Genomic DNA, 27,816 nt, shown 5'->3' with positions numbered 1-27,816 from the left:
TCAATTTCACTGAGCTAAAATCAAGACCTGTAGTTATGTGGCAGCCTGGATGGGAGGGGGGCTTCCCAGGCAGCACTAGGGGTAAAGAACCTGCCTGCGAGTGCAGGAGACAGACACAGATTTGATCCTGGATCGGGAAGATCCCCTGGAGGAGGGGATGGCAGCCCACTCCAGTATTCTTGCCTGGAGAATTCCATGGACAGAGGAGCCTGGAGGGCTACAGTCCATCCATAGGGTCACAAAGAGTTGGACATGACTGAAGGGACTTAACATGCAGGCCTGCTGGATGGGAGGGGGATTTGGGGGAGAATGGATGCGTGTGTATGTATGGCTGAGTCCTTTCGCTGTTCACCTGAAACTATCACAACATTGTTAATCGGCTATACCCCAATACAAAATAAAAAGTTTAAAGTTGGGGGAAAAAAAAAAAAAAAACCCACGGCCTATATTCCTTCTGGAGGCTCCAGGGGAGAATCTGTGTGTCCTCGCCTTTTTCAGTTTCCAAGGACACCTGTGTCCCTGGGCTCATGGCGGCTTCTCCATCTTCAAAGCACTTGTGATGACACTGGGCCCACCCAGATGATCCAGGATAATTTCCCATTAACTTAATCACAGCTGCAAAGTCCCAGGGAACAGCCTCACAAGTTTTGGAAGTCAGGATGTGAACCTCTTTGGGGCCCTTTCATTTAACCTACCACACCAATCTTTTGCTTCATTAAAACTGCAGTGACTTGGACGGGCAGAATTGATAGCAGCCCTTGCCGTCACCTCTGTAATAGCGCTCTGCCTGCACCACCCCCCCCCCAACCCCGAGAATCATTCTACAGTACTACTAAGAAATTGTGGATAAAAACCCAAAGGTCAGAAAGCCCAGAGAATGGGAAATGGGCCCTAGGTCCCCAGGGTTACAGCTTTTTGTGTAAAAGCAACTGCTGAAGTTCTCCTCCAAATTCCAAATATGTTAATGCTCCCCTGCCTCAAGGCAGGAGGTGGAGATTATCTAACCCCTGGCTAAAGGCTCAGCCCCAGACCTGGGGTCCAGAGCAGGAAGAGCTCCCATCACAGAATACAGGATTTAGCCTGGACTCCCCTGGAGGAAGGATAAATTACTGATAAGTTAGAATTGACTCAAGGTTAAACTGTGTTCTTTCAAATAGAATTTCACATGATGAAACCTATTCTACCTATCAGTTCAGTAAACAGTTTCCACTGAACGAGAAGAAGTACTATTTAAAAAAAATTAAAACTCAGTGGCAGTTAGTCCAACTATAGTATTAGGAAAGTAATTTACAGGGAATTCTTTCTGTGTCAGGACTCCCTTACCCCAGCCCCAAGAGCAGCTAAATAATGGATACACTCCATTGAGAGTATTAAATATTGCCATTGACCTTCAAAGATGAGTCTGCATGCTCCGGGAACAACCAAACAATAGCCCGTCAATAGATACAGACTTATCTCTACTCCCTTATTACCCCTAACAATGATGGTGAATAATGTACCACAATCAAGTCCAGATCTAGTCCAGAGTAACCATGGAGGTTACCCTATCTGGAGAGCTTATTATGGGCTAGGCTTTTGATGTGGATTCTCCCATCTCATAACAAGCCTGACGTAGGTAACATTCACCATTGTCCTGTTCAATAGAGAAGGCAAGGGGGGTTATTAATGTGTCTGAGGCCTGTCACATATCTGGGAAGAACTGGAATAGGAATCCAGGAAGTTTGATCCAAACCCAAGCTCTTCTGCACTGCCCTGTGCTGCCACTCTGGGGAACTGCAAGAACCTAACACTTCTTACATCTTTTTTTTAAAAATTATTTATTTATTATTACTTTGGACTCTGCTGGGTCTTCGTTGCTGAGCGAGGGCTTTCTCTAGTTGCAGTGAGCCTGGGCTCCTCTCTAGCTGCGGTGAGCAGGCTTTTCGTTTCTGTGGCTTCTTTTTTTGTGGAGTATGGGCTCCTCTGGTAGCTCAGATGGTAAAGAATCTGCCTGCAATGCAGGAGACCTGGGTTCAATCCCTGGATTGGGAAGATCCCCTGGAGGAGGGTATGGTCGCCCACTTCAGTATTCTTGCCTGGAGAATCCCATGGACAGAAGAGGCTGGCAGGCTACAGTCCGTGGGGTCGCAAAGAGTCAGAGGACTGAGTAACACACACACGGGCTCCAGGGAGCATGGGCTCAGTAGCTGTGGCACGTGGGCTTAACTGCCCTGTGGCATGTGGAATCTTGCCAGACCAGGGATCGGACCTGTGTCCCCTGCGCTGGTAGGCAGAGTCTCAACCCTGCACCCCCAGGGAAGTCTAGGACCTAATGCTTCTTTTGTGACTCATCTGGAAAGAATAAAGAAAAAATTATCTGCTTATTTTTTACATATTTTTCTGAGCATGACATATGCTACTTATATGGGATCCTTGAGCAAAGACAAGCAAAAGGGCAGTTGCAGCCTGGTGTGATGCAAAAGAAGGGGTTGTGGGATAAAACGGGGTGAGGAAAGGCCATCGGGGATGGCGACCTGGGAGAGAGCGAGAAGGCCCGTGAAGTGTGTACGGAAGCCCGGTCTGCCTGCAGTCAGGTAAAGATCTTTGAAGCAAGGTGCACTTCTTAGTTCCTCAGTTGGGTCTGGCTCTTTGCAACCCCATGGATTGCAGTCCGTCAGGCTCCTCTGTCTGTGGGATTCTCCAGGGAAGAATACTGGAGTGGGTTGCCATGCCCTCCTCCAGGGGATCTTCCTGACCCAGCAATCAATGCTGGGGTCTCCTACACTGCGGATGGATTCTCCCAATTCAGGGATCGAACCCAGGTCTCCCATATTGCAGGCAGCTTTCTTTACCAGCTTAGCTACCAGAGAAGCCCAAGAATACCTAAGTGCTTTGCCATTCCCTTTTCCAGGGGATCTTCCTGACCCAGCAATCAAGCTGGGGTCTCCTACACTCAGATGGATTCTTTACCAGCTGAGCTACCAGGGAAGCCCTTAGCCTCGGCGCAGATCTGCTCCCAGCTCAACTGGGCGGTGCACGCGGCTTTACCACCGGCATGATGCTGCTTTCAGGAAACAGGGCAGGCTGAGATGCCCAAGTCCACCTCAACCCCACTGTGGGTGGCTTGAAACCAGCTCTTTTCATTGTTCCTTCCCTCTCCCTCAAATTAGCTGTAGTGTGAGATTCCCTGGTGGTCCAGTGGGTAAGACCCTGCACTTACACCGCAGGGGCAAGCTCAGTACCTCATGGGGAACTACATATGGCACAGCTGCACACACCCCTGGCCCCGCCAGAATATGTAGCTCTCATTGGGTTCTTATGGATGACAAGAAAGGAATTTTGGATTCCACCAATTCTCAAGTGGATCATGAAATCTATTTTTTTTAATAGCTATCAAATCTACTTCTGTTTCTATGACCATCCACCAATACCTATTTTTGCCTGCCAGTGACTCTCAGAAACAAACCTGGAAGCTTCCTTGCCTCTGGTTTAAATTTACTCCAACTTAACTTTGCCAACACAAAGGTCGATCCTCTGAATCCTTGGCGCAATCTCTCCCATCATGAATACCAAGGGACCCAACCTCTCAAGATACAATCTTTCTCTTTAACAAATTTACAAGAATTCCTTCTCAAGCTAGCTGGTGGGACTTTACTAATCACAGGAAAGTGTGAGGATCCATATTCTAGCCAATTCAATAGGGCCAATAACAAGAAATCCTAGATGTCTTAAAACTTACCTTCTGTTCTAACATATCTCCCAAACCTCAACTCATACAAATGTTTAATTTTCTAAAATAACCTCCTCTATTTCCAACAGTCTAGTAACACAGTACTTTGAAGTTGTGACAAAAATTCAATAAATTAAATGATAACAGCCGACGTCCTGCAGTGGAAAGCTGTGAAGCAGAACTTGCGTAGTTAAAACAGATGATGTGTGACACTGCTGTTTGTACAAGAGATTCTGGTGTCACTGTTCTAATTATCATGGCAAATTCTAATTATGCAGATCATTAAAATTATTCAGACTGACATCAGATACCATCTTCAATTTCCCACTTGGGAAAGATGTGTCAAGCATAGAGAAAGAAAAATATTAATGAACTGCTGGAAAGAACATTTCCATTCCTTGTAGAGCTCAGTGATTCCTTAAACTTTTAAGCTCTCTGGTGACTGATATGATCTCACTGTGATTCATAAGCCTCTGAGTCAAATTATTTACTTGGTGGCTCTCTCCCAGTGCTGATATTCTAGGGAGGTTTCCTACATTGATGTTTCCCTGCAAATGTTTCTCATCATTTCATTGTTTAGTGAACCCTATGGGGATAAAGGCAGGCTTAGGGAAAAAGCCAAAAGGAGCAAAACTATGGAAAAGCACCAGAAGCGAAAGCGAGGGTCAGTTTTGCACACTCACATGTGTGCCCCACAGCCTGGTTCTCATCCAGGAATGGTAAGAGAGTGATTTGCTACTTTCTTTCCAAAGGAGAAGGTCACAGGCTTGGCTCGGCCCTGGCATGGCAGTGGCACAGGGCTTCCTTCCAGCGCCCTCATTTTCATTTGTAAAACAACATGCTTCCAACAAATGAGCTCCAACCTCCTCTACGGGTCTGTGTAAGCTCTTAGTGTAGAGCAGACACAGAAGGTATTGATGAGATGCAGCGTATAAAGCACGTGTAACAAAAAACCTTTTGTGACAGCACTCTGCTTTTCTTTCCCCTGAAGCCCCAAGCTCTGTGATTTACCAAGGCCAGTCCTCTCATGCAACAGGACAGCCCCCAACGACCTGTAGGGGGCTACAACTCGTCTTTCCTTTCTCCACAGGCTCTTGGCGGGTGGGGGGCGGGGGGGGTGGTGGCGTGTGGGAAGGATGGAACCAGGAGCTGAGACCAGCAGGACCACCAGGCAGGTCAATCCTTACCCCACTAAGTCCATCCGTTTTCAGAGCTTTTCCAAGAGGCATTCATGTAGACCCAGTGTTCAACACAGAACAAGCCTCCTGAACGGCTCTGGGGAAATAAGCCATCCTCTTTCTTTGTTATTACTTTTGCTCTTTTCAATTAAAAAAAAAATGCAGCTTCTTCCTACCTCTGCCACCGTGCACTTCTGAATAGACGCTTTGTTTAAGTCCTTGGAGATGAATGAAGGCTTCTGGGGACCCCAAGGTTTAAAAGTGTGCTTTCTTCCCATGAGTCACTGCAAAGCTTACCTCCAGCTCCACGTTTAGCCCAGGTGGAGAAGAAACACAGTCTTGTTAAAAGATACCATGCGCTGGAAGATCTCAACTATGATTTCAATTATGTTCTTTTTTTATAAAGGCCCTATTTTTAAGGAATAAAAGGTTCACAAGATCACATGTTTTGGATGGAGTTAATGGCCGCTTCCTATTGAAGCGCAGCACAGCTGGCCAAGCACAGGTCTTTGGAGAAGGGCAAGCGGGGCACCCCCTTGTCTCTCCCCCTCACTTCTTGCCAGTCCAGTCTGCCCAGAACTCCAACTGGATCATCAACGCCTCTCAGCATTTACAACACTTACTTTCCCTCAAGAAATTAGAGCACAGCTTGATGGCAATTTTCATGGAAATTTTAATAGAAGAGTATGAGAATCACTCTTAATTTCTAAAATCCAAAGGTCAGAGTTACTACAAGTCCTTCTAGACTGACTGTCTGTGTCCCCTCAAAATTCCTATGCTGATATATAACCTAACTCCCAAAGGGATGGTGTCAGGAGGTGGGGCCTTTGGGAGGTGATCAGGTTGTGGGGTGGACCCCTAATAAATGGGATTAGTGCAAAAGGGGCCCCAAAAGTGGGAACACGGCTGTCTGTGAAGCAGGAGTGGGCCCTCACCACAGAGCGTATCCGCTACAGACTTGATCTTGGACTTCTGCCTTCCACAACTGTGCGAAATCTACACCCACTGTTTATAAACCATTCAGTCCACAGCATTCTATTACAGCAGCCAGAACGGATGAACGCACAGACTTCCTGCTGTTCAGAATAACCACTCACATGCAGTATCCCTGGGTTGGCATTTTATTTGAAAAAAAAAAAACAAAACAAAAAACAAAAAAACCCCAGTTATCTTATTTTCTTCCTTGTCCATCAGTTTTCTTAACAGAACAAGTCACAAAAAACTAGGGGAGGGTTGGGGAGGGTGGTATATTATCTTTGCAGACTGACATATTTGTGGAGGACCCGTGAAGAATAACAATGATTCAAAAGCTCCCAGGTTTACTCCTGAATCAGGCAAACAGCAAAGGACAACACAAGAAGGAATTTTGTTTACAACAATCTCGTAATGCAACATTGATTATGACAATACAGTGGTTACAATTATGTTCGCGATAGGATCTTCCTTGCCCAAACACCAGACACGCTAAAATCACTTGGCTGCTTACAAACTGGAGGAGCCAGCGCAAACAGTCATCTGAAGAGTGGGAACCTGGATGGGTAAGGCTTCTCTGGTGGTGAGACTCTGACGCCAGCGGCTCCTCGCCTGGGGCTTCCTTCCCTCACTTCGAGTCCTGGTCTTTCGCTTCATCTAAGAGGGCAGAGCGGATTCCCAGCTTTTTCAGTTCTTCCACCAGGTCTCCGTTCTGGTGCATCTGCAGGAGAATGTCACAGCCCCCCACGAACTCGCCATTAAGGTACACTTGCGGGATGGTGGGCCAGTTGGAGTAGTCTTTAATGCCTACGTGGAAAGAACATTGAAGGGTCATTGGAATGAGCAAAGATGAACCTGCAAGACAACACGTCTCCCTGCTCTGAGCAGGACACCCCATGTCCCTTCCTTGCTCCCCATCCTTGGGGACAGCGTAAGCTTTAGAGTCCAGTGAACCCCTGTTTAAACCTTGACTCTTTGGGACTTCCCTGATGGTCCAATGGCTAAGACTCTGAGCTCTCAAGGCAGAGGGCCAGAGTTCAAGGGTTGCCACACGTTGCAACCAAGACCCAGCACAGCCAAATAAATAAATAACAAAACAAAACAAAAAAAAACCCTGACTCTTCCAATTATAAACTGAGAGGCCTCCATCCTCTGTTTCTACCTTCATCCCACAAAGTTTTTACAGGAATCAGGTAAGGAAAACTCTCATAAATGACCTGGCTCACGACTGACCCTGGATAATGGCAGAGTACTGGATTAGTTAATGCAAGTTACACAAGACACACAAGGTGGTATTGCCCATGCTTGTGCCAGCCACGTTTTCAGCAAAATGAAAAGAGAAATGCCACAACTCCAATTCCAAATGACTGAACGTGGGCCCATCACAGTGACTCACTGGCAGACTGGGCAGCCCCCACCTAATGTTCTTCACGCCTTTCTTGGTTGGTGAAGCAAGACACTGAGTCACTGGTTTTTATCTTTAATGATTCTCTTACCCGAGCAAAAATCCGTCTCCTGTGTCTATAGACTATGGCTCTGGCCCTATTCCGCCCCTCAGATGGGAGAGCTGAGCTGGTTCAGCCCAGAACTTGTAGGGACTGAGAAAAATGAAGGGAGGGCCCAGGGCTCACTAAGGCCCATGTCCTGGGCCAGGCACAGGGCCACAGGCCGAGGGAGACCCACTCCCCGCACTAAGAGAGAAAGACAGTGGCTCCAAGGACACACCGAGATGACACGCCTCCTGGGACAGGGCAACCATCTGATGATTCTGTTCAGAGCTGGGCCACGAGGGTGCTGGTTATGAAAGGAATGTGGTTGCAATCTTAAGACATTGAAGAAAATCAAAAAACCCTTTTCTGAATTTTCCTCATCTTTTACTTTCTTTTTGACTCAGACCCTGAGACTGAAGTGTACCTTTTTAAACACACAAATAAATGAAACAGAAAAGTCAACAGATTCTTCAAGCCAAAGATCGTATTATGTACATTTTAGAAATCGGCCAAGTGGTGGTTTTTATGTAAACAAATGATACAAAACCTTCTGCTTGATGCCCTATCATTTATTATCAGATGTGTTTGACCAAGTAAGATGGCCAATATGAGTTATCTTACAAATGACAGTCCCAAGATACCTTATGTTTTTCTCTTTTAAGTCACGGCCTCCTAAAAAAAAAAAAACAAAAACCAGCAACTTTGCTCACCAGGACAGCGCTAGAAGGTCACTGCTGGAGAGTTTTATCTTTCTTCTGCAGACAGACTTCAAGGATGAAGAAATGGTTACAACATTATAGGCTCTGAAAAGTTCGCTTTGAAGCCACTCTGGGTTTGTTTTGTTTTTTTTTTTTTCTTTAAAGCCAGCTGGAGGTTTGGAGATTATCAATAAAGGGCAAATTCCACAAACCATCAGAATGTCTTCATACTGGAATACTCTGAAGAATTCAGGTTTTTCATTGCTCTGATGTTTGGTACTACATAAATAATTACTTACCATGTAAGTTATGTGTTTGGGATTTTTTTTAAAAAAACTCTATTCTCAAACATGAAGAGACTATCTGAATTTACTTATGTTTCCAATAATTCATCTTTTTAAAATTTATGATGGGGAGGATTAAGAATTGTTTTTTTTTTTTTTTGCGGCATTACATTTTTATTGTGGTAAAATACATACAACATTCAATTTACAATTTTAATCTTTTAAAGTTTACAATTTAATCCCATCAATTATATTTACAATGTAAACATCATGATCATCTAGTTTTTCATCATCCCAAACAAAAATCTCATCCCCTTTAAGCAGTAATTTCCTGGTCCCTTCTTCTCTCAGCTCCTGGCAACCACTAAGCTGCTTCCTAACTCTATTGTGCCATACAGACTGATATATCTCAGTATTCAGATTTGCCTGTTCTAGATATTTCATATAAATAGAAATATTTGGCCCTTTGTGCTTAGCTTCCTTCATTTAGCATAACATTCTTAAGCTTATCTATTTGTAATATATATTATTACTTAATACTTTTATATGACTGAATATTATTCCTTTCTAAGTCACTTCAGTCCAGTCTGACTCTTTGCAACCTATGAACTGTAGCCCTCCAGGCTCCTCTGTCCATAGGATTTTCCAGGCAAGAATACTGGAGTGGGTTGCCATTTCCTTCTCCAGGGAAGAATTGTTTAATGTGAATTTTTTACCCCTTCTAAACTTTCTTAAACATCTTTTACATTTAGGTACACAAACCATTTATCTGTACAACACTATGGGGTTTTTCCCCCCCAATTAATAATATGTGCATTAAGCTCTCCATAGCAATAAATAGGGAGAAGGCAATGGCACCCCACTCCAGTACTCTTGCCTGGGAAATCCCATGGATGGAGGAGCCTGGTGGGCTGCAGTCCATGGGGTCTCTAAGAGTCAGACATGACTGAGTGACTTCACTTTCATCTTTCACTTTCATGCATTGGAGAAGGAAATGGCATCCCACTCCAGTATTCTTGCCTGGAGAATCCCAGGGACAGAGGAGCCTGGTGGGCTGCCGTCTACGGGGTTGCACAGAGTCGGACACGACTGATGCGACTTAGCAGCAGCAGCAGCAGCAATAAATATTACTGATTCTTTTGGTGAACGCCTGCTTTTTTTTTTTTTTTTTTTTTTGCCGTTCCTGGCAGCATGCAGGATCTCAGTTTCCCGATCAGGAATTGAACCCAGGCCCCCTGCACTGGGAGTGTAGTCTTAAATCACTGGACTGTCAAGGAAATCCCAGTGCCTACAATTTTTGAAACACCCCAAAGGTGAAAAAATTCGCCATCTGAAGGCCACCCAAAACCACATGTTTAATCCTAAAAAGTATGATGTTTTAAAATAAAACCTTTGTTGAGTAAAAGAATGATCTGCTTTCATCAATTGTTTTTATGCTCAAGCACGCTTGTACCATGCTGAACCAAAGCGTCAGGCGTGTCCCGCTCACTGAATATCATGCTGCTGCAGACCGTGCATCCCAGCTAAGAATCCATTCTTAGCACCAAAACTACCCAAAAGCCCACCACCAGAAGCCCAGAACAAGTGGGCTTTTGGACCACTCTGAGTATCCAACACAGTCACGTGCAAGGGAGACTAATTCCTTGCAAACCCCACGGCCCGTGACTGTCCGGATCACTTACACTTCAAGAGCGTAGGAGAACCCCCCTCAGAGCACAGGATGGCACTGTGACAGTACCCAAGGTGCCCACAGTGCTGACAGTTTATCACAATTAGACTTACCTGCTTCTTTCATTTTTAGATTAGCAAGTGTTGTGGGTGGCTGATGTCAAAGCAAAGCTCTGACATCTTTCCTAAAAACGATGTCATTTTCCATGTTTTAAAAACTCTGATTACAAGTTTAAATATTAAAGGAAATACCCAACTGCTTCCTAGAAAGTGAAGTGAGAAATTCCCCAAAACAAAAGACTATGAATCATAAACTGGAAACTAAAATTCTATCAAGTCACAATCAATCAAGTATGGCTAATTTTTCTCACCCTTTAAATTTTCAGTGACTACAACGTAAGTGTGAGTATTTGTGTAGTTCTTGCATCTATCGCTTGGAATAACTCAGAGAGCAATTCTTGAATAATTAGAAAATCATAGCCAAGAATGGATATTAATGATAACCATACTTTATAGATGATAAAATGTGATTCTGTTTGTGACAGAAAATGCTGAATGCAAAGTTACATAACAGGTAAAACCAGGACTGGGACTTGGGAGTCTCTTACAAAATCAGTTCTACATACACCCACTGCTCCACCAAAAATTTTAATATTCCAAAGTATCAAGTCAGAGGGGAGGAAATGTTCTAGAAAATTCCCTTCCAGAACTTTCAAAAGGTGCTTCTAAAATTCTTGACATTTCAGAACACTGGACGTCATTCCTGCTTTGGACAATCAACCATAAGAGCACTGTGATCACAGTTTTCCTTTTTCTCGGTAGATCTTCAGGACACGAGCTTCAGAGTCTGACGCAGGTTAATTCCAACTCTGCCAATTAGGGGACTCTACTCCTGGGAGAGGTTACATCACCTCCTCTGGAGTCATGTAGTTCTCCATATCCCCTAACTTAGGAGTACTTAAGGACTTAAGCAGGTAGGACTGCTTGAGATAATGTGAGCTCAAAGCATCAAAATAGCAGAGCTTCAAGAGAAGAAAAGTAAACCACAGGGCCAAGAAGGAACCTGGGGGAGGGACTGGCGACCGCTCCAGCGTTCCTGCCTGGGAGATTCCATGGACAGAGGCGTCTGGTGGGCTATAGTCCACGGGGTCACAAAGAGTCAGACACGACTGAACGGGCACACAAGAGGGAACGAGGCTTTGGTTCAGGGGTCAGCCTGGCTGGCTGGCTTGTAAATATAGCCTCAGGTAAATCGCATCTCTTAGCCTTCGTTTCCTTTTCTATAAAATGGGAATAACTCTGCCTCACAGATTTATTATGAAGATTAAATAAGTTAAAATTGGTGAAAGAAATTATGCTCCCACTGTGCCAGGTGCACAGTGGCTACCCTCTCCATGTCAGTTTCGTCTACCCCACTCACAGTGACGCTCTTCTGACAATATATGCAGCGGGGAAAACAGAGGGAAAGAATTCGGGGAAAACACCAATGAAGCAGGCCATGCAGCAATAAAAACCCCATTTCCTGAGCTACGGGTTCCTGCGCTTCATACTCTTACACTGTTCACACATCGAATCTCATTTCATCTTCACAGAGGTATGTACAACTGTCCTTATTCTACAGATGAAGAAATAGGGGCTCTGAGGTTAAATAACTTAACCGATGTCACAGAGCTAGCATACGGTGGAGCCAGATTTGCGTCCCGGTGCCTGGGAGTCCAAAGGCCAGGTTCTTGACCACCAGAGGTGGCCTCTGGCCGGGGGCTGGCATCGGTTACTCCTGCCTACCTGTGAGCCCCACCTGCATGACACACAGATCTGCAATCCATGGGACTGCTTCACATTTTGAACATTTATATACACACAATTAAGTCACAATTACCTTTTTGCAACTGGTTGTTGTTTAGTCACTAAGTCAAGTCTGACTCTTTTTCGACCCCATAGACCGTAGCCTGCCAGGCTCCTCTGTCCATGAGATTTCCTAGGCAAGAATACTGGTGCGGGTTACCATTTCCTTCTCCAGGGGATCTTCCCAACCCAGGGACCGACCCTGAGTCTCCTGCATTGGCAGGTGGATTCTTTACCACTGAGCCACCTTTTGAGCTAACCATTGTCTTTTCTGAGATTCAGTCAGATTAAATACACCTAGATCTAATTAATTTTTTAACCATAGCTTAGTTTCGCATCACATGACACAGTTGCTTTCTTCACTCTGCTGCTAAGAGACCAAGATCCTTTCTTGCCCGCTTTTCATTACTACAAAGAAGTTGCACATCCTTACAGGAGTCTCCGAGTTCACAGGCAGGGGACGGTCTCTCCAGCCCATGGGGAGGCAAACCACAGCCTTCAGGCCAAGTCCACTCCAATTCCTTGTGTTTATAAGTAAAGTTTTATTGGAACTCCGCTTCTCTCCTTCATCTAGGTGTCATCCCTGACTGCAGTACACTGTAACGGCAGAGCTGAACAGGCGCCAACAGAGACTACTGGGCGCCCAAAGCCTGAAGTATTTACACTCTGGCTCTTCACAAAGGAAGCTTGTCGATCCCTGCTGTAGACTAAATACTCGAGCATGAAACAGATGGGTCTTCAGGTCGGTTCACCTTCAACCTGCCCGGGTACTGAGAGTTTCTCCTCCAGAGGGTGGGCACACGTTATCTCCCTATCTGCAGCATACAACCCGCCCTCCATAGACACGTACGCACACTCCTGATCTGACTTCTTGCTAACATCATAGCTTTACTATCCTTAAAGTCCTGGACACTGGCGAGGCTGAGCGTATTTTCAAATGCTTAAGAACCATTCAACAAAGCATGATGGTTATTCATTCAACAGACACTGCTCTTTACATGAAGAATATAAGAGTAATCTGAACAGGCAGAAATTCCAGTGTCCGTAATGTTTTTACAAGTTTATGATAAAATGATAAAGAAAAGAAGCAGTTTTCATTGAGACACTCACTGAAAGTTCGCTTTGCATAAGCAACACGCACAGTGCTCCGGGAGTCACAAAAGACACGTTCCCCGCTCTCAGGAGGGCAGAACGCCATATATAGATATGTGTGATCTCAACTCTACTGAAAAAAAATAAATAAATAAAACTGTTAGAAGGTAGATCCAAATATTAATAATAATGGTTTATGGTTTCCACCAGAATTACAGTGGATTTTCATTTGCTTTAGGTTTTCATCATTGTTTTCCAAGTTTCTCCCATGAGCACATGTTTCTTTTGAAACCAAAAGTAAAGATTAGTCTTTGTTAAGACCAGGGCTGGGAGATAGGTCCCTATCTCTTTGGGTTCCACTGTGGTTGTCTTCAGTGTGTGCTCCTGGTTTTAAAAAAGGAAAAACAAAAACAAAAACAAAAACAAACCCTTGAGGAAGGACAAAGTGCAAAGCTGCCTCACAGTCGCCCTGGTTCCCTGGGTCTCAGGTCTCGGCCTGACACCTCTGGGCACCACACTGCACGGACCCAGCGCCCAGAACCAGGAGACAGTGTCTGAGGGTCTTCCTCCAGCTTGGGCTCTTTGTAAAGCTCAGCCTCCTCTGGCACAAGAAAGCAGGAAAGGCCAGTTTTGTAGGAGTCCCTCTCCTGTTGTGGTTTTCATTCTGTCTGCCCTCTAGGGGAAGACTGAAGGCAGGAGGAGAAGGGGACGACAGAGGATGAGATGGTTGGATGGCATCACCGACTCGAAGGATATGCGTTTGAGCAAGCTCCGGGAGTTGGTGATGAACAGGGAAGCCTGGCGTGCTGCAGTCCATGGGGTCGCAGAGTCAGACACAACTGAGTGACTGAACTGAACTGAACTCTCCTGTTACTAGAAGTGACGTTGGGTCTGGGAAAGGCGCACAGACATATCCTTGGTTGGCAAAAGCAAGCATCAGACAGCCTGTCAGTCTCTCGCGGTAAACTCAAAGCTGTGGCAAGCAAAAAGATGGAGACTTCAAGTTTCAAAGCCTCACCCAGGCTAAACTAATCCTCATTGTGAAAACCTGCTTACACCACCCTGCCCTAAGTCTGGAGGTTAAGACTTACACTAATGCTTACTTTTCTAGGGAACAAAGGACATGTATTATGTTCAATATACATGTAACACATTTACTGACTAAAGTAATGGTCTGATGAAAGTCAATGGTCAAGACATTTAAGGGTTAAATTCCTGTTGCTATTGTTTGAACACTTAAGAACAGAAGGCTGAAAGTCAAACACAGAAGTGTTCTTAGCAAAAACATTCTCACTCCTGCTCTTACTTTCAGTTTGCTGGCCAGACTGCAGTATGGCCTACCTCTGGTTATATTTAAAAACATTTTTTTTTATAATTGAAGTATAGTTGATGCATAATGTTTCAGGTATAGAGCAAAGGGATTCAGTTATACCATCCACTGGTTATATTAAACAGGAGAACTGAAAGTCACAAACTGGAGGCTCTCAAAACTTTATGTTAAGCAAGATATCAACAACACAACTTTTTACTAAGGGCCATAGTGGCAAGGCAAGGTCCCAGCTGAGACTGCAGTTACTCCCATCTTATCTTATAAGCAGAGACACCCTGCTGCTGGATGAAGACTGCAGCTCACCCTGTAAGTGAAAAAAGCCAGCCACTTGGTAGCATTCCAGAAGACCAGGAAGGCAAAAGGATCGTGGGCATAATACATGAAAGTATTACTTTTTAAAATTTTTAGTCGCTCAGTTGTGTCCGACTCTTTGGGATCCCATACCTTCTGGTAATGCTAAGCTGCCTTCACTCCTCGTTTCCACCCGCCAAAACCAAGAGTTCTGCAGGGATTAGATAACATGGGGAAAAATACTTTTAAAGTCATAAAGTGCTAATAATAAAACAGCTACCATTTAGTGGGTGCCTTCCCTGTGCCAGGTGAGATGACGGGCACATTCTAAAAGTTTTCCTTTCTCTTTGTTCCTCACAAAATCTTTGGCACACGTGGTTTCATTATCCTCATATTATTCAAAGGGAAAACGCAGTTTTGTGCCTTGCTTCAGGCTGCAGAATGGATTTGCCACAGGATTCTAACCTGAAGCCTTTCCCTGACACCAGCCTGTCTCGTCCATGTTGGAATGACTATGATGGACAACTTCAAATGCAGAACAGCAGAATACAGAACTCGGCATGGAGACTACCAGAGAACTTGGTGCCTTAAAACTCTCTAGGACACTGTCACTAAACAACCTCAGGAAGACTCAGGGAGAACTCAGTCACTGAAAAGTCTAACTGGAATGCCACGCTTCAGCGGGTACAGGAACAGTCCCCCCATTTCTCTGCCAGCCCCATCCACCCCAGCCAAAGGGCAGGCCTGGTTTTCCAGGCAAGAATACTGGAATGCGTGCCCGTGCCATTCCCTTCTCCAGTCCCTCCTACTCAACTCACTTGAAACAGCAGAATGCAGGTAAGGTTCACAGCAGGAGACTCAACAGCAAAGGTGCTAATTAACTGTCAGGGACCTCCTCCCTCCCTCCAGAGCCAGTGACAAGTCACAGACTCTGCATACTTTGCCCCAGAACCTGACTGGCTCCTGGAGCTGCCAGCTTGAGTTAGCTAGGGCTCAGGAGTAATTCCTCGTCCAGCTCCCCACAAACCTCTCTAAGATACCCTATCTCCCACACATCTCCCCCATCCTTGAGTATCTGAACATAAATTTTCATGTCTTTTTCAGCAGCAGACGTCAGCTAAGTCCACTCCAAAAGCTGAGTCAAGCCCCTCCTTGTAAGCAACGACGGAGAACGGTCCCTGACCACCCTCATCCCCCAGCCTTGAGGCACGACAGGCCAATCTCTGAATCCCCGAGGCTCAGAAAAGGGCAACCTCGGCCCTCCCGGCACCATCAACAGCACCTGTCCCTTATCCACGGGACAGGCCACTCCCTCAAATTGTCCCCAAGTGATTACTTCTTAGGGCCTCTTCCTGTATCCCTCTGCCCCACTTCCCCACTCCTGCAGAGCTGGGAGTCGGGCTGCTGATAATGTTGCTTGGACTCAGCCGAAGAGAACTTGCCCCGAAACGCCTATTGCAGCTCAGAGTGAGGATCGGAGAACCGCTAGGACTTAAACCCGCTGCACAGACTGGCCCAGGGCCCCCGATCTTCAAAACCTAGCTCCAACTCGATCGTGCCCCCACTCTAGATGCTCTGATGCGGTGTGGAAACCCATACCCTAACCCCCTCCCCTCGAGCCTCCGGACGGACCTGCCCGACAGACCCTCGGCCCCGCAGAGCAGCCAAAGAAGGTCGCCCCCCAGCCCCGCCCGCAGCCGGCCCTGACCTTGCCGGAGCTGGGGGTCGTCCAGCACGTTGTAGGCCGCGTAGTCGCGGACGCCGTGCAGCCGCAGGATCTGCACCACGGCGTTGCTGAAGCCGCACTGGGGCTGCTCCGGCGTCCCCTTGAGGAAGACCACCACCTTGTCCTTCTTCACCAACGCGTCCAAGTGCTCCGACGAGCCGCTGCCGCCCGAGCCTGCCGCCCGCACACCCGGGCCCCGGAGGCCGCCGCCTACGCCGCGCCCCCAGCGGAGCAGAGCCGTCGCCGCCGCCGCCGCCGCCGCCCGGCCCAGGGAGCCGCTCATCCCAGCACGTTGGCCGCAGCTCTTGACCGGCGGCGACCTGGGCTAGACAGCCGGAGCCTTCCCGGGGCCCGGCCCGCGGCGACTCGGCCCGCCCCCCGGAGGCCCTCATTGGACCGGCTCCGAATAGCTCTCCCTCATTGGATAGAGCTGTCCCGCAATTACTTGATTCTACCAATCAGATTGCTCGTCCCGCCCCGACAGGTTGAAGGAGGTCTTTACGTCTGAGCCACTACCCACCCCCCTTACCATTGGCCGTCGGCAACCGCTTCGTCAGCTGATTGGAGAAAGTGGATGTCCATCAGTGTCACGACGTTCCGTGGTAAGCAGAGGCGAAACCAAAAAGACGACTTCCCTCCGAAGGGTAGACGGGCCTGCTGGGATACTGTGGGAGGACTGGGTCAGGCGCTGGGCGGGGTTTTCGCAGCTCCGCGGAACGCCGGGAAGGGGTCACGTCCAGACGAGGGTTCCGGTTCCGGTGCAGACGGCGGCAGCGGCGTTGCCACGGCAGCGCGGTTGGCCGGTACCTGGGTCGTGAGCTCGCGTTGTTGGAGGGGCTGGAGTAGGCCTCGGTCCTGCATTGTCCGCTTAGGTGAGCTGCCGAAGCTTCCGTGAGGCCGCGGCGGGAGCAGGGACCGCGCGGGCCTCTGGGGGCCGGGCCGGGCCGGGGTTACGAGGTCGGGGCGCGCGGGGCTTGAGTCCCGGCCCTCCGGCTGTCCCGCTGCCCACGTGGGAGACCCAGACCCTTTCTCGCCTCTGCACCTCGATTATTTCACTAAAATAGCTTTTGACTTTTAAAGTTCACGAGGCGCTCTTGTCTGTGTGGTCGGGGCTTCGCTGACTTTTCAGCCTACTTAAGCCCCTGGGCCTGGGCCGCAGGAAAGGTGTGTTGAGTGAGAAACTTAAGAAAGGAATTGGTTCGTTCGAGGAACGTTTTCCGAGCAGCTGCTGCGTACAAGGCACGGCGCCGGGGAGAGACGTCCAGTGAGACCTGTGCCCAAAGGTTGACAGATGAGAGGCGGGCACAAAGCAATGTGGGGGTACAGGGGAGGGAAAGGAAGCCTCCCGAGGCCCACCGCTTTCTCCATTCTTCATTGTGCATGTCACACCTTGTCGTGCATCATTAGGTTGTTGTTGCCTTCCCTCCCAGACCCTTGACTTCATTCACCGCTGCATCTTCAGTACGTAAAACGGGTGCTTGCGTTGCTGACAAGAGTGACCCCCGAAGAGCGGGGCTCTGTGAAATCGCCATGTGATCTGTAGTCTCGGCGTCGCACTGGGTTGATGGTACCCTGGAGCACCCCAGACTTGCAGAGAAAGCATTCTTCAGAGGAAGCTGAGGCAGGACTGCTCGAGGGCCGGCAGTGCCATGTGCAATTTTCCTCTGATAGTTCCCAGTGCTGTTGCCACGGCGATGATGGCTGTGCCATGCCATTGTCTATCAACCGACAGGAAGAGAAACTTTGGCAGTCAGATATTGTTTAACAGATGAAGTGGTTTCTGTTGGACACTTCAGTACTGCTACAAATTACCTTTCCTTTTTTTTTTTTTTTTAAAACCCTAAGTATTTTAAAAGTTGTGGCTGGAGGTGACCTCGTTCTGCATTCAAGGTTAAAAATCTGAAAATTAAAATATGTGCTTTCAGCAAGAGTATCTTCTAAATAATCATTCAGCATGAAACTTGAGCCCCATAAGCTGAAAATTAAACTCAAGACTTTCCTCAGAAATGCTCCCCAGTGACATATTTATTTAACCCCCCTCTGATGTTATTGATGTTTAGTACTTTACTAATGTGGGACCCACGATTGATGAGCTTCTTAAAGAATCCTTTTTTTCTCCCCCAGAGTCATTGATTCCAGGTAAATCAGAGGAACAGACATCATGAACAGAAATAATACGGAAAGTGATGTGATGCGGAAGTTTAACTGTTGTTCCAGAAGTCCAGCATCTGTGGCTCATAACTTTAGGAACTGTATCATTTTCAAGGTCACCTAACATATACTCATATTGGGTTGGCCAGAAAGTTCATTTGGTTTTCCTGTAAGCTGAGAAAACCGACATGAACTTTTTGGCTAACCCAGTGCTTATAGTAAGTTTATTTTATTTTATTTTTTCAGTAAATATTGACAGTTTGTTCCAGAAAATGTAAATTGTTCATTGCCTCCTATAAGCTGCCTGATTCTCTGCTTGTGTTCACTGGAATAGGGAGAAGAATTTGCAAACCGATTATGTGAGGGTCCAAAATGTGAAACTGGGTGGTGGGGAGTAGCCTGTTGTTTGCCTGGTCTGTAATATTGGCTTTGCCTGTACAATTGACAGACATTTTACTAAGTTGAGAATATAGCTGTCATTAAGAATAATCGTTGAGCAGGAAGAATATGAACCCTATGTTTTGCAAACTTACGATAGAGTTGCTAGTTACAGTCAATACGGTGAGACTGTCGGAAATGCAAGGACATGGAAAAGCAAGCGGGGGTTCTTTCAAAGAGCTAAGTGGGATGGCTTTGATAAGATGATGAAGGGAAAGAGATCATGTATCTAGACCAAAGAAATTGAAGCAATACACCTAAATGTAAGTTTTTAATAAAGTAACCTGAAGTATAAAATGTTGTATGTGTTGAATATATTCCTTTCTGTCTTTGACTTAAAACCACTCATCAGGTGTTGGCACCAAACATCAGTGATTTAAAGAATCAAAGAAAATAGTGTTCAAAATATTTCCTCCAAAGCACCAGCCTCTTGTATATAACTTGGCATCTGAATTATCAACTTGCTCACTAGAGACTCTATAGTGAACCTATGACAAAAATACACTTCTTAAACAGTTGTAAGGAATCTGCGTTTGTATGCAAGTGCATTTGGGCGTTCTGAACGGGATGTCACCCTCTTTATCACTTTGTGATCTCTCCCTTGGGGACATTAACAGGGAAGTGGGGGTGGGAAGTACGAGAAACTTAGGAGAATCCTGGGATTTGGGTCACAAAATGTAATTTGACCCCAAACTAGTCTACTATGTAAACATGCTGACTCAGGCATCCTAAAAGTGGTTTTCTTTCCCGTGGTTATTTATAGATAAGGTTTTACTATATTTAGTAAAATTTCTCCTTTCTACCCACTCCGAAAGCAAATGCTGATTGAACCCATAGTTACAAATTTGACATCGTTTCTTCCTATATATCAGCCCTAAACAAAAAGGATTACCCAGCCTAAAGGTGGAACTTTATTTGAACACTCGGCGGGTCAGTGTTTTCATACTCTAACTTCAGTCCTGAGGTTCATGCTGCCTTCTGACAGGGTGTGGTTATTTTGTATAGGACACATGACCCAGAAACTTCCAGTAGGTCCGAGCTGGCTGGAGCATTCTGTAAGTGTCATTTTAAGAGAAAAGTGGCTGCTTGTGTTGCAGGATGGCTGGAGCCCCCAGACATTCCTGAGCTAGAATAGCATTCGAGACCCAGGTTTCTGTAGACCTGAGCCAGAACCCGAGACCTTTCTCCGTGATGACCTTAGCTCTTGAGTCGTTTTAGAGCATCACTGCAATCCTGGAATTAACTTGATTCCCTCAAAATAATGTGTGGCAGTGCCCAGCCTCCCGAGAGGAGTTTTGCTCACTAGTAAGGCAAAGATAGAAACGCGTTTGCAACCTTTACTACCTCTATCTGACAAGACAGCTGAGTTTATAAATACTTCTCTGGCCATGGGAGTGGCCTCGGTTTTGCTAATCGCAGTTTCTCACATCATGTGGGCTCAGCTTAGAGGCAGGAAAGGAGGCTTTGTTCAGGCATTCCCTTCTCTGCCGCAGAGGTAATGCTCTCCATCTGGGTAAAATGAAGGAAAATGCTGTAAATTGAGTTAGTTCAGTCTAAAGGAAATGGAGATTCAAGTGAAAATGAATCCTTGAAGAAACTTTTATGAAAGCCTAGGTGTCACAGCAGAACCTGATTCTGTTCTGGGATTTGGGGATGTGTGGGGTCTGGCTTCCAGTCCTGAGCATCTCATACGAGCTTATTGGGATTGCCCCTGGAATTTCCTGCCCCTCACATCTTCCCCCTTCCTTGATTTGTGAAAAATATATTTGTGACATTGGCAAAGTTCAGTTCAGTTGCGCAGTTGTGTCCAACTCTTTGCAACCCCATGGACTGCTGCATGCCAGGCCTCCCTGTCCATCACCAACTCCTGGAGTTTACCCAAACTCAGGTCCATTGAGTCAGTGATGCCATCCAACCATCTCATCCTCTGTTGTCCCCTTCTCCCGCCTTCAATCTTTCCCAGCATCAGGGTCTTCTCCAGTAAGTCAGCTCTTCGCATCAGGTGGCCAAAGTATTGGAGTTGCAGTTTCAACATCAGTCCTTTCAATGAACACTCAGGACTGATCTCCTTTAGGGTGGACTGGTTGGATCTCCTTGCAGTCCAAGGGACTCTCAGGAGTCTTCTTCAACACCACAGTTCAAAAGCATCAATTCTTTGGCGCTCAGCCTTCTTTATAGTCCAACTCACATCCATACATGACCACTGGAAAAACCATAGCCTTGACTAGACGGAACTTTGTTGGCAAAGTAATGTCTGTGCTTTTTAATATGCTGTCTAGGTTGGCCATAACTTTCCTTCCAAGTAGTAAGCATCTTTTAATTTCAAGGCTGCAGTCACCATCTGCAGTGATTTGGGAGACCCCAAAAATAAAGTCTGCCACTGTTTCCACTGTCTCCTCATCTATTTGCCAAGAAGTGATGGGACCAGATGCCATGATCTTAGTTTTCTGAATGTTGAGATTTTGTTGTTTCATTTTTGGCTCATTTTTTATTTTAATCAAATCTAGATATGCATATAGATTGAAGAACTAAGTAGGTTTTATAAGCTTTTTCATTAGGTGATAACTTTCATCTCTTAGTCAATTTCCTTGGTGCTTATCCCTGTATAAAGAACTTGTGTGCTTAGCTACTTTCTTAACTTTTAATGTTCAGGTGTTGGTTGCCCTCCCACTAAGAAAGATGAGGATTTAACTTCCTCCACAGATGCATATCTCTTCCCATTACTTTCTCATTCAGTTGTCTCATAACTGGTTAGATCAGTATTTCATGTTATTGTTGTTTTGTTCAGTTGCCCAGTCGGGTCCAACTCTTTGTGATCCCATGGACTGCAGCACTCCAGGCCTCCAACAAGATCGTTATTAGCCCCAAAGAAAACACACCTATTGTGCAAGGGGAAAACGCGGCCTGCTACATGGCCCTACAATGTCAGTAGCATTTATCTAATCATAATAACATGAAACAGTAAAAGAGCTGGCTTAAAACTGAATGTTTGAGCTTTAAGCCAAAATTTTCACTCTCACTTTCATCAAGAGGCTTTTTAGTTCTTCACTTTCTGCCACAAGGGTCGTGTCTTTATATAAGGACTGGAGAGTTTTAATGAATTTCTTTGCATTCTATTCCTCTGCCATTAGACATTTACCCCCCAAATACTGTTGTGTGGGTGTAGCACGACAAACAGGTTTTGTATACAGGAATTCATTTGAAACTTGCCTTAGACCTAGGATAATTGTTCTCGGGCATTTGGGCTCCTAAATTCTCTTTTCACTCTTTGTTAGTAACATCTTTTTGACAAACTTTAGCACTTCGGGTCCGTAAGTTTGTTTTGTTTTACCTTCACAAGCATTAAAAAAAAATTTAATTCAGAATTGTAACAAATTCAGTAAGTCTGACAGAAAATTAAATATTCCTGAATTATCTCCAGGATATGAGTATGTATTGGACACAAATGTGATTTTGATGCTTTTTGAAACTAAAATGACAACAATTTCAGTGCAAAACTCCAATTAAAAAAATAACCCATAGTTTTTCACTTCTGAAAGTTGTTCCCTTTTATCCCTATGCTCTTCTCAGTGAGGACCGAACTCCCTGGCTACACATAGGCCTTTAAAGTCAGACATCTGCTGGGCTTTTTTCTATTGAGAACCTTATTTCATTTTGAGGGAAAGAACCCAAATGATACTGTCTCTGGGGTCGCACAGAGTCGGACATGACTGAAGTGACTTAGCAGCAGCAGCAGCAGCAGCAGCAGCATAAGGTCATATTAAAAATTAAAAGTTAATCATAAAGTGTGCTAAGCCTTGAGTAAAGGTGATAGAAGAATTGAATTCTGCTTAGCTGTTTAGTGAAACATTTTAACGTTTTGTGTTATGTTTCTTTCTTTACCAACAGACAGATTCCATAACTCAAACTGTTACTACGTTCCAGAGACTTCTGAGAAGGTGCCTAGACCACAGAATTTCAACAGCAAGGAGCCAGGGCTGTTGTATGTCACGTGTTAGGACGGTTTATCTGTCGGCAGGAGTCTGTGTCTCCCTCTGATAATCTCTGAGCTCGCAGCCAGACGAACACTGAGAAAATTTTATTGTTTTCCTTTGAATGATGACTAAGACATATTACCAAGGCCATAAGCACTCTTTATGTTGAGTCAGAATTTCACTTCATACTTCAGCCTTTAGGCCTTGATAATTACATGCTTCAGAATTAAATCTTGCTCTCCTGGGAATCCATAGCTCTAGCCTCCTTCACCAGAGTAGCTAGCAAAGGACCCTTGTTTCTCAGAGTAGGGGAGTAGGTTGGAAGTGGGATGACATTAACTGTTTATTTTCCTTTTGCAGGAAAAATAATGATTTTAAATAATATTTTTTTCTCCTCTTCCGGCCCGAAAAATTAGCCACTTGCTAATTCTAAACTTGACAGTTTTTGAGAGTGTAACCTACTGAGATAGAATTAATTTGATATCAAATTTCTGTGAGCCAGAGTTTTGGAGCTTTAATAAAAAGACTATATTATTAACCAATTACACTTTGTAGAAAAATAATATAATAAAGAAGGGGGAGCATTTTGCATAGGCTGCCCTTCATTGGATCACCAAGAGAATTTTGTGTTAAAACTTTGAGGAGGGCTTCCCTGGTGGCTCAGTGATAAAGAACCTGCCTGCCGATGCAGGAGACAGGGGTACCATCCCTCATCCGGGAAGATCCCACAAGGCTCAGAGCAGCTAACGCCGTGCACCACCAACTGCTGAAGCCTGGGCGCCCTAGAGCCCGTGCCCCACAAGAGAAGCCACCGCAAAGAGAAGCCCAAGCACCCCAGCTGGAGAGTAGCCCCCCCCACCTCCACAACTAGAGAAAAGCACTAGAGACACCAAAGACCCAGCAGAGCCAAAAATTCAGTAAATAAAAACTGTTAAAAAAAATTAAGCCCTGAGGAGGAGGTGACATATTTCCAAGCCTTCTGCCCTCTCCAGACATCCAGATCTGCACTCGGTGTAGCTCTAAGCCTGTATGTCAGGCCAGTGGGTGAGCTGTTGCCCTGTTCATCTCTTCCTACTGCGCAGCTGCGGCTCGGGGGCTTCACCCATACTGCACAACTTTCAAAATCATTCTATTCTTTGAGAAACTTGGAGCTTTTCATAATGCGCGTCTCGGCCTTACCCCGCAAGGCAGGTAGGGGGCACTAGTCTATCTCCCTTAGGAAGCAGGGCAGCAAAAGCCAGTAAGTGCTGTCCCTTGTCAGGGCACAGGAGTATGGGAGCTGCCAGATTCTGGGAAGAGGCTGTTGGTTCCTTTCCAAGACTTGTGCTTATTTTAGGGAACAGTATACTTGCTTAGTTTTCTAATATTACAGCCACAACAGATTAGAAGTAAATTTAAAAGGTTAACACGAAACGCAGGAAGAACCCATGACTAACAGGAGATTTTAAAAACTGAGAAGCAGATATTTGGGGATTTTTCTCTTTTTTGGAGAGCTGCATTCTGGGAGCACTGGGTGCAAGCGGAGGTTCATGGTTCTTGCGTGTCAGAATTCCTTGAGCGTTAGAGCCCCTGTGTAGTAATTCCAAGTCACCCAGACAAGAAAACGGTATTCCGTGTGCTTTGGTTAAGAAGTCAAGGGAACGTAGTGTATGTTAGATTGCCAACAAAAAGTATACAGACTCATGGTCTAAGTGAAGTTGCTGAGTCGTGTTCTAATCTTTGCAACCCCATGGACTGTAGCCTACCAGGCTCCTCCATCCATGGGATTTTCCAGGCAAGAATACTGGAGTGGGCTGCCATTTCCTCCTCCAGGAGATATTCCTGACCCAGGGATTGAACTCGGGTCTCCTGCATTGTAGGCAGATGCTTTACCATTTGAGCCACCAAGGAAGACATGGTCAAAGTAGGTTGTGTTAAAAAATAAATTTCAGAGGCATACTTTCTTCCCTCATTAATGCCAAAAAAACAGTGTTATTCTATTCCTGTTATATATCTCATATTAGTCCAGGATGAGCACCTTAAAATTACTTAATATGTTTAATTTGGTGGTGAGGTATTGAATTATACTGGCATAAAGTTGGATTTTTCTAAACTGCAAATCACATGCTGGGCTTAAGAACTCAGCTAGCCAGCCATCCATAGAGCAGTTCCACAAATGCTGGATACACCATTAGAGGCATCAAAGGACAGAACCACTTTGCTGTTCTACCACCTAGCCCTAATTCTCTACTTTTGGAGACCAAAACCCTTCAGGGGTTTTGTATGTATCACAGTTTAATTTTATGCCCCTCCGACCCCAACAGACCTTCAGCTTCTAGTCCAGTGGAACTCTTTCCCACCCTGGTCCTTCTGTGTGCACAATACATACTTCTTGAATGGAGAACATGTGACGTTGTAAACAACGTAGGACAGTGTCTCAGATCCCCAGATTGCATGAGGCAGTACTGACCACAGATGCCGTAGGAGGGAGAGAACCATTCAGCCATAGAGCTTGTGCTAAGCAGGCCGCAGAGTAGAGTAGGACACGCCCACTCCCCAGGACCTCAGCCCTACTGCAAGAATGTCACTAAGTACCAGCAGGGGGTGGGGCTGCCTGGCCCAGCACAGCAGGGCCTCAGGAAAAGTTAGCAGAGGGGATGGTGTTTGAACTGAGTGTTGACAAAGGGTAGAGGGCTGCTATTTAAAAGAGAAGGACATTCCAGGGCGAGGAAACCAGCAAGGGAAAGGCCCAGGTGGGTGCCAGGGTGCTTCTCTAGTAGACGTGAATTGAATGTCGCTGGGGCTTAGGATTTTGTCCTTGGGATGAGAGAAGGTCATAGCAAGGGTGTCTGCTGCAGAGTTCTCGAGAAACGAGCTGGGTAGGAATGTTGATGAACTGGAGGTGGCCCAGACTGACTGAGGGAGACTGGTCAGGAGACCACTGGAAGATGGAGCGGTTCCTGGGCTCTGCTTGTGCACCGTGAGTAAAGGTCACCCGTGCAAACCACATTCCACACTTTGAAGGCTGGCTTGATGTCATCTGGTAACTGGCTGGTTGTGGGGAGGGGGCTGGGAAGAAGAGGCAGGACTCAGGCTTACCCCCAAGTTCTACCTTAGCCCTGGAACTCCTCCTGGCTAGGGAATACGAGGAACACAGGAAGGCTTGGAGGAGTGAGACACCAATTGCTTGCAGACATTCCGAGTCTGAGGAATCTGAGGGGCATCTATCTAAGTCGTTAGGTTATATCAGGAATATCGGGGGAGAGTACTCAGATGATTGCCCCGGAAGGTCTGGACCTGATAATCAAAGAGATTTGGGGACTTCCCTGGTGGTGCAGTGGCTATGAGACTCCGTGCTCCTGATGCAGGGGGTCCGGGTTCGATCCCTGGGGAACTAGATCTTACACGCTGCAGCTGAGAGTTCACACCCCGCAACTAAAAAGTCTCGCATGCCACAACAAAGATCAGGATCCTGAGTGCTGCAACTAGGACTCAGCGCAGCCAAAGTAAGTTATTAAAAAGAAAAAGATTTGGGCAGAGAGAGCAAGAAAAAAGGGAAAAACCAGCGACGCAAGCTGGGAGATGTACGCTGTTAGGGAAGGATAGGCCTGAAGACTAGAAGAGGCCAGAGGCGAAACAAGCTTCCTTCCAGGAGAGAGGCCCCATCAGGGGGGTCAGAAGCGACAAGAGAGGCCAGGTAAGAACCCAGACGTCCCCTGGGTTTGGCAATGGAGGTAAGCGTGGCTGCGGGCTGAGCCATTGGGGGGCGGGGGTAGGGAGGGCTTGTATTCCCTGACCTTGGGCAGCTCCCTAACCTCTGAGTCTCTGGAACATGACGGAGCTGGGCCAGTGGATTTCTAGAGTCTGCTGGCTGCTAGTTGTGTCTGTGCACCTGTGTGTCAGGCTGTCTTAGAGACTAAACTGAGCAGACAGGGTCCGGCCTTTGCCCAGATTCACCAGTGACACAAATATTTCAGCTTGGATGATGAAACAGCCTTGATTGCTGAAGCCGGTGAACTAATGCCACAGGCGCTGCACCAGCCGGACTTGTAAATACCCAAGGACGCCGGGTGTGTGTTGCTCTCTCTCCTGCCCGTTTACGGGGGCTGCTTCTGTCCCCCGAGTCTGGCTTTTATAGAGCCAGGAGGTGCATTTGGTGACCCTTGCTGTTTTTCTCTGTGGACTATCTCGACAGCGTTAAAGAAATTGAGTATTAAAGTTCTTTTAAGATTGCAGGCCGGGTGCTGGGCCTCATGCACAGCAAGGACTTGAGGTGGTTGGTTTGAAAAGCGTTCATTCGGCGTGTATCTGGGGCCAGCTCAGAGCAGGATTCTAACATCTGATGGAAAGAGGCTTCTGTGGTAAAATGACCTTCGCGGCTGGGAAAACATCAAGAATTATCATCAAGAGCAACAGGTTTCTTACAGGCGTGTGGACCTTTGACCCAAGCCTCTGTCAGTCCAGGAGAGGGGCCAGCTGTGCCCCAGATGTGGGCTTCGACCAGTAGAACCCAGCCCGCTTGCATGGTCTGATGGGAGAGGGCACAAATGCCTGGCTGCCCTGAGTCAGGTGCAGGTCCCCCCGCCCCCCACCGCCACAGCCCCGCTTCCTGGGCATGCTGCCTATTACACTGCACCTCTAATATTATCACATGTTCAGGACAGCCAAGTCTGCCCAAAGCAAGCAGGGAACACTGCAGCAGAATTCAAAACCCTGTCTCCAGGGGGCAAAAACAAGAAAAGTTCTCTCTGCCTCCTTACTGGAGATTCTTCCTTACCCACAGCCTCTCCCTGAGTCGGTCTCAGTCGTGAACTCTGATTGGCAAGGCTAGTCATGGGAGGATTCCATTTCCCATGATAGCACACCCTTGCACAGAACCTCACGTTCGCAATACATTCCCATGGCCCTTATTCTCTGCAGTCCTGAGGACAGCTCCTACAGGGAAGTCGGGACAGGAAGCAGCCCCATTTGCTGGATGTGGAGACAAAGGA

At 46.4% G+C, this 27,816-nt stretch overlaps 1 protein-coding gene and 1 long non-coding RNA gene across 2 annotated transcripts; one reads left to right on the top strand and one right to left on the bottom strand.

Moving 5' to 3' along the window:
* GLRX5 (glutaredoxin 5) lies at nt 5,986–16,646 on the bottom strand. Its single transcript, XM_018066452.1, has 2 exons — nt 16,266–16,646; nt 5,986–6,666 (listed from the first exon to the last, which is right to left on the bottom strand). Exons 1-2 carry the CDS (start codon nt 16,564–16,566, stop codon nt 6,488–6,490), a joined length of 480 nt encoding a protein of 159 aa, XP_017921941.1. The 5' UTR covers nt 16,567–16,646; the 3' UTR covers nt 5,986–6,487.
* On the top strand, nt 16,818–19,169 carry LOC106503380. Its single transcript, XR_001297050.2, has 2 exons — nt 16,818–17,155; nt 18,408–19,169. It is a non-coding gene; the product is annotated as an uncharacterized LOC106503380 (long non-coding RNA).

This window comes from Capra hircus, chromosome 21, assembly GCF_001704415.2.
Source record: "Capra hircus breed San Clemente chromosome 21, ASM170441v1, whole genome shotgun sequence".
In the NCBI taxonomy this organism is placed as follows: domain Eukaryota; kingdom Metazoa; phylum Chordata; class Mammalia; order Artiodactyla; family Bovidae; genus Capra; species Capra hircus.
Note: the sequence above shows the minus strand (reverse complement) of the source record. Positions and strands in the feature narration are given on the sequence as shown.